General features: G+C 67.0%; 1 protein-coding gene across 1 annotated transcript in view; it reads left to right on the plus strand.

Moving 5' to 3' along the window:
- The window catches only part of PGGHG (protein-glucosylgalactosylhydroxylysine glucosidase), a 6,282-nt gene that overhangs the window by 839 nt on the left and 1,707 nt on the right, over nucleotides 1–3,736 (plus strand). Inside the window, exons 2-9 of the mRNA XM_004389400.3 lie at nucleotides 5–234; nucleotides 565–775; nucleotides 1,177–1,612; nucleotides 2,432–2,551; nucleotides 2,862–2,993; nucleotides 3,246–3,357; nucleotides 3,454–3,526; nucleotides 3,688–3,730. Coding sequence (XP_004389457.2) covers nucleotides 5–234; nucleotides 565–775; nucleotides 1,177–1,612; nucleotides 2,432–2,551; nucleotides 2,862–2,993; nucleotides 3,246–3,357; nucleotides 3,454–3,526; nucleotides 3,688–3,730 — 1,357 coding nt within the window. The remainder of the gene's footprint in view (nucleotides 1–4; nucleotides 235–564; nucleotides 776–1,176; nucleotides 1,613–2,431; nucleotides 2,552–2,861; nucleotides 2,994–3,245; nucleotides 3,358–3,453; nucleotides 3,527–3,687; nucleotides 3,731–3,736) is intronic.

Consider the following 3,736-nt stretch of genomic DNA (forward strand, 5'->3'; position numbering starts at 1 on the left):
CCACATTCACTGCCCGCTCTCTGCCCAGCGACCCCCGCCTCTGGGCCCCCGTGACCAGCACATACCTGGGCACACGTGTGTACCATGACGTGCTGCATATGAGCGGCTTGTACAATGGGGCTGGTGGGGACACGCACAGGGCTACTCTGCCCAGCCCCCTCAATGTCCAGCTGGAGGCCCCTGCAGAGCCAGGAGAGCAGCTGACGGAGACCTTCACTCTGGACACCAACACAGGTAGCCACCACCTGTCCATCCTCCCCCCCTTCTCACTCCTAAGGAAATCCCATCCCAACATCTCCTAACTCTACACAGGGGGTCTCAGCTGGTGAGGGGCCTGGGTCTCACCCTCCTTTTCCCTTTACCGGGTTCTGGTGAGGGTCACCTGTGCAGCCCATAGCCTTCCAAGCAGAGAAACTGAGGCTCAGAGGACGGATCCACCTTCGCTGTGAGGAAAGGCCACCGGGGGTCGGAGTGGCTGGCTCCCAGACCAGAGGTGTCTGGGAGACCGGAGCACCTGGTCTCCCCTCCGCCCCTCCCCAAGTGACCGAGGCCCCGCCCTCACAGGCTCCTTTCTGCACACCCTGGAGAGTGCCAGCTTTCGGGCCTCCCAGCGCATCTACGCCCACCGCACGCTGCCCCATGTCCTGGTCTTCAGCGTGTCCATTGTCCGAATGGCCGCGGAGAGCCGGCCCATCACCGTGCAGCTTCGGGCAGCCTTCTCCCCAGAAAGCCCAGACCTGGACCTGCACCTGGGCCCGGACTTCCAGGGAGCACGGTGAGGGGACGAGGCGGAGAGCGAGGAGGGGGTGCAAGGGAGGGGACCTGAGAGGGGGCGCGGATGGGGCAAGGGGCTGGTGAGGGCGCTTGGGGGGACGGTGAGGAGGCGAAGCGGTGGGCGGAGAGGGGGCGTGAGGGGGGGGGACCAGTGACGGGGCAGGCGGCCGGCGAGGGGCGCGGCCGGGCGGGAGGGGCACAGGAGGGAGCACGAGGGAGGGGGGTAAGAGGGGCGGAGGGAGCGGTGAGGGGCTGGCAGGGAGGCAGGGAGAGGGTGCGGGGAGGGACCTAGGCGGGGGCGCGAGGGAGGGCCGTGGGGGGGGCCGGTAAGAGGCGTGGCGGCGGGGGGATGCGGGGAAGAAGATCGACCCCGGCCCTGACCTACCGCCCGCGCTGCCGCAGGTACGTGTACGGGCGCACGCTCACCCCTGAGCAACCTGCGGGGAGCCGGCAGGAGGTGCACATGCTGTGGACACCCGCGCCCGCGGCCCTGACTCTCGGGGAAAGCGAAGAGGACGCGGCCTGGGAGTTCCTGACCGCAGTGGGCAACAGCCAGGCGGAGGCCCGGGCCCACCTCCAGGAGGCGCTGCGGCTGCGGGCCGGGGGCACGCTGTACGCGACCCACGCCCAGGCCTGGGTCGGGCTCTGGGAGGGCTGCGGCCTGGACGTGGCGGGGCCCCTACGGCTGCGCCAAGCCCTGCGCGGCGCCCTCTACTACCTGCTCAGCGCGCTGCCCCAGCCCGGGGCCCCGGGGCACGTCTGCCATGGCCTCAGCCCCGGCGGCCTCTCCAACGGCAGCCGTGGCGAGTGCTACTGGGGCCACGTCTTCTGGGACCAGGTGCGCACCGTCCCCCCCCCGGCGGACAGTGGCGCAGAGGGCCCTAGGGCCAAGGCTCTGGTCTGCCTGGGGTGGAAGCCGGGGTGGGGGCCCTCACGCAGCGAGGAGCCGGGTGTCACACAGCAAGGGGAGAAGGTCTCATGGAGCAGGATTCCGCATCTTATAGTTCACCCACGAGCTAGGAGAGGAACAGAGGTGTGTTCTAGAAAAACCTGTGTGGCTGCTGAGTGGAGTGTGAGTGCTGGGGCGAGGGTGGACAGAGGTGAGGGGCCAGGAGAAGCTGATAGGTGGAGAAGCAGGATTTGGTGACCACTGGGTGGGACCTGGGTCATTCAGCTCAGTGCTGCTCTTTTGCAGTCCAGCGCCTGGTGAAGTCGGCACTGTGGGAGCACTTCACAGATGGGCTCAGAGAGGCTGCTATTTCAGGCAGGGTCAGCTAGTGAGCAGGATCCTGCTGCAGGCTGTCGGCCTCCCCCTGCTCAGATTCCGGCTGAGCCCTAGGGAGACCCAGATGCCTAGAGGGGCAGGGGCAAGATGAGGAGGAAGCCGGGGGAAGAGCTGGGCTTTGGTGTGGGCAGTTGCAGAGGCAGCCAGAAAGGCGGCTGGGCTGGGCACAGGGGGCGGGGGGGCCTGGGCCAGGCCAGGTGGAAGGTAAGGAAGCCCTTGGAGGAGAGAGAGGCAGTGGGGGGCCTTGCCGTCTGTCCTCGATGCACGCTGGCTCTGAGACCACCCAGGGCAGGGTGTGGGCCAGTGGGGGACTGTGTGGCCCCACAGCCCATCCAGCTTCCAGAGTAAGGGCTCCTTTGGTTGTGCCCTCAGGATCTCTGGATGTTTCCGAACATTCTGCTGTTCCACCCGGAGGCTGCCAGGGCCATCCTGGAGTACCGCATCCGCACGCTGGCTGGGGCTCGGAAGAACGCCCACAACCTCGGCTACCAGGTGAGAAGGCAAGGCGCCTGCTGTGTCTGGGGGTGGTGGCACTCCCCCCCACCACCCCACTGAGGGAGGAGGTGGGAGCACAGCCCCCCACACCCCTCCCACCATCACCCAGTGGGCACCTGGTGCATGGCAGGTGACGGCAGGGGAGGACACTGGTGCTCGGAGCCACCGGTTCGCATGAGGGGCAGAGGAGTCCCCACCTCCGTCTGCCCCTGTGCAAGGATCTGCCCTCAGGGTGACAGCCCAGCATGTCAGGAAGAGGTGGGCTCCTGTGGCCTCAGAACAGACTTAAGGCGGCTCCATTCCCCAGGGAGCCAAGTTCGCCTGGGAGAGTGCCGGCTCCGGTCTGGAGGTCTGTCCTGAGGCCATTTACGGGGTCCAGGAGGTGCATATCAACGGGGCTGTGGTGTTGGCCTTTGAGCTATACTACTACACCACCCAGGTGAGGTGCCCCTGTGCCTGCCAGACGAGGTATGATCATGTCGACCTGCTTACCTAGGCTCAGCCTCCTGTGGGTGAGCCCCCTCCTGGTGCGGCCACAATCCCCAGTGCCTTCCTGTTTGTCTTGGGGCCAGGCCTTCTGAGGCTCTGCGCTCTAAAGGGTGGGGTGGGCGTTAGGGGAGAAGTGCAGTGAGCCCGTGGAGGGGAGAAGTGTGGGCGTCATGCCCCCGCCTACCCTCGGCTCCTCCCCCAGGACGTGCAGCTCTTCCGAGATGCCAGGGGCTGGGACCTTGTCAGCGCGGTGGCTGAGTTCTGGTGCAGCCGTGTGGAGTGGAGCCCCGGGGAGGAGAAGTACCACCTCAGGGGTGAGGGCGGTGGCATGGGGGTAGGGGGTGGAAGCTGGCTTCAAGGGCAGCCCCCCCGAGGCCCGCTCTGAGATCCTCTTGCTCTCATGTCCCCAGGAGTCATGCCCCCTGATGAGTTCCACCCAGGCGTAAACAACTCAGTGTACACCAACGTCCTGGTCCAGAACAGGTCAGGCCCTGGGCCCACCCTCACCTGCCCCCGCCATGTGGGACCAACCCCCGTGTGGGCCCAGCCCTACCCCCATATGGGCCTACCCACCTCCACCCCCCCTACACGTGGGACCAGCCCTACCTCCCCCACGTGGGCCTACAGACACCGCTTCCCCTCAGCCTGCACTTTGCTGCTGCCCTCGCCGAGGACCTGGGTCTGCCTGTCCCC

Source organism: Trichechus manatus, unplaced genomic scaffold, assembly GCF_000243295.1.
Source record: "Trichechus manatus latirostris isolate Lorelei unplaced genomic scaffold, TriManLat1.0 scaffold00244, whole genome shotgun sequence".
NCBI lineage: Eukaryota > Metazoa > Chordata > Mammalia > Sirenia > Trichechidae > Trichechus > Trichechus manatus.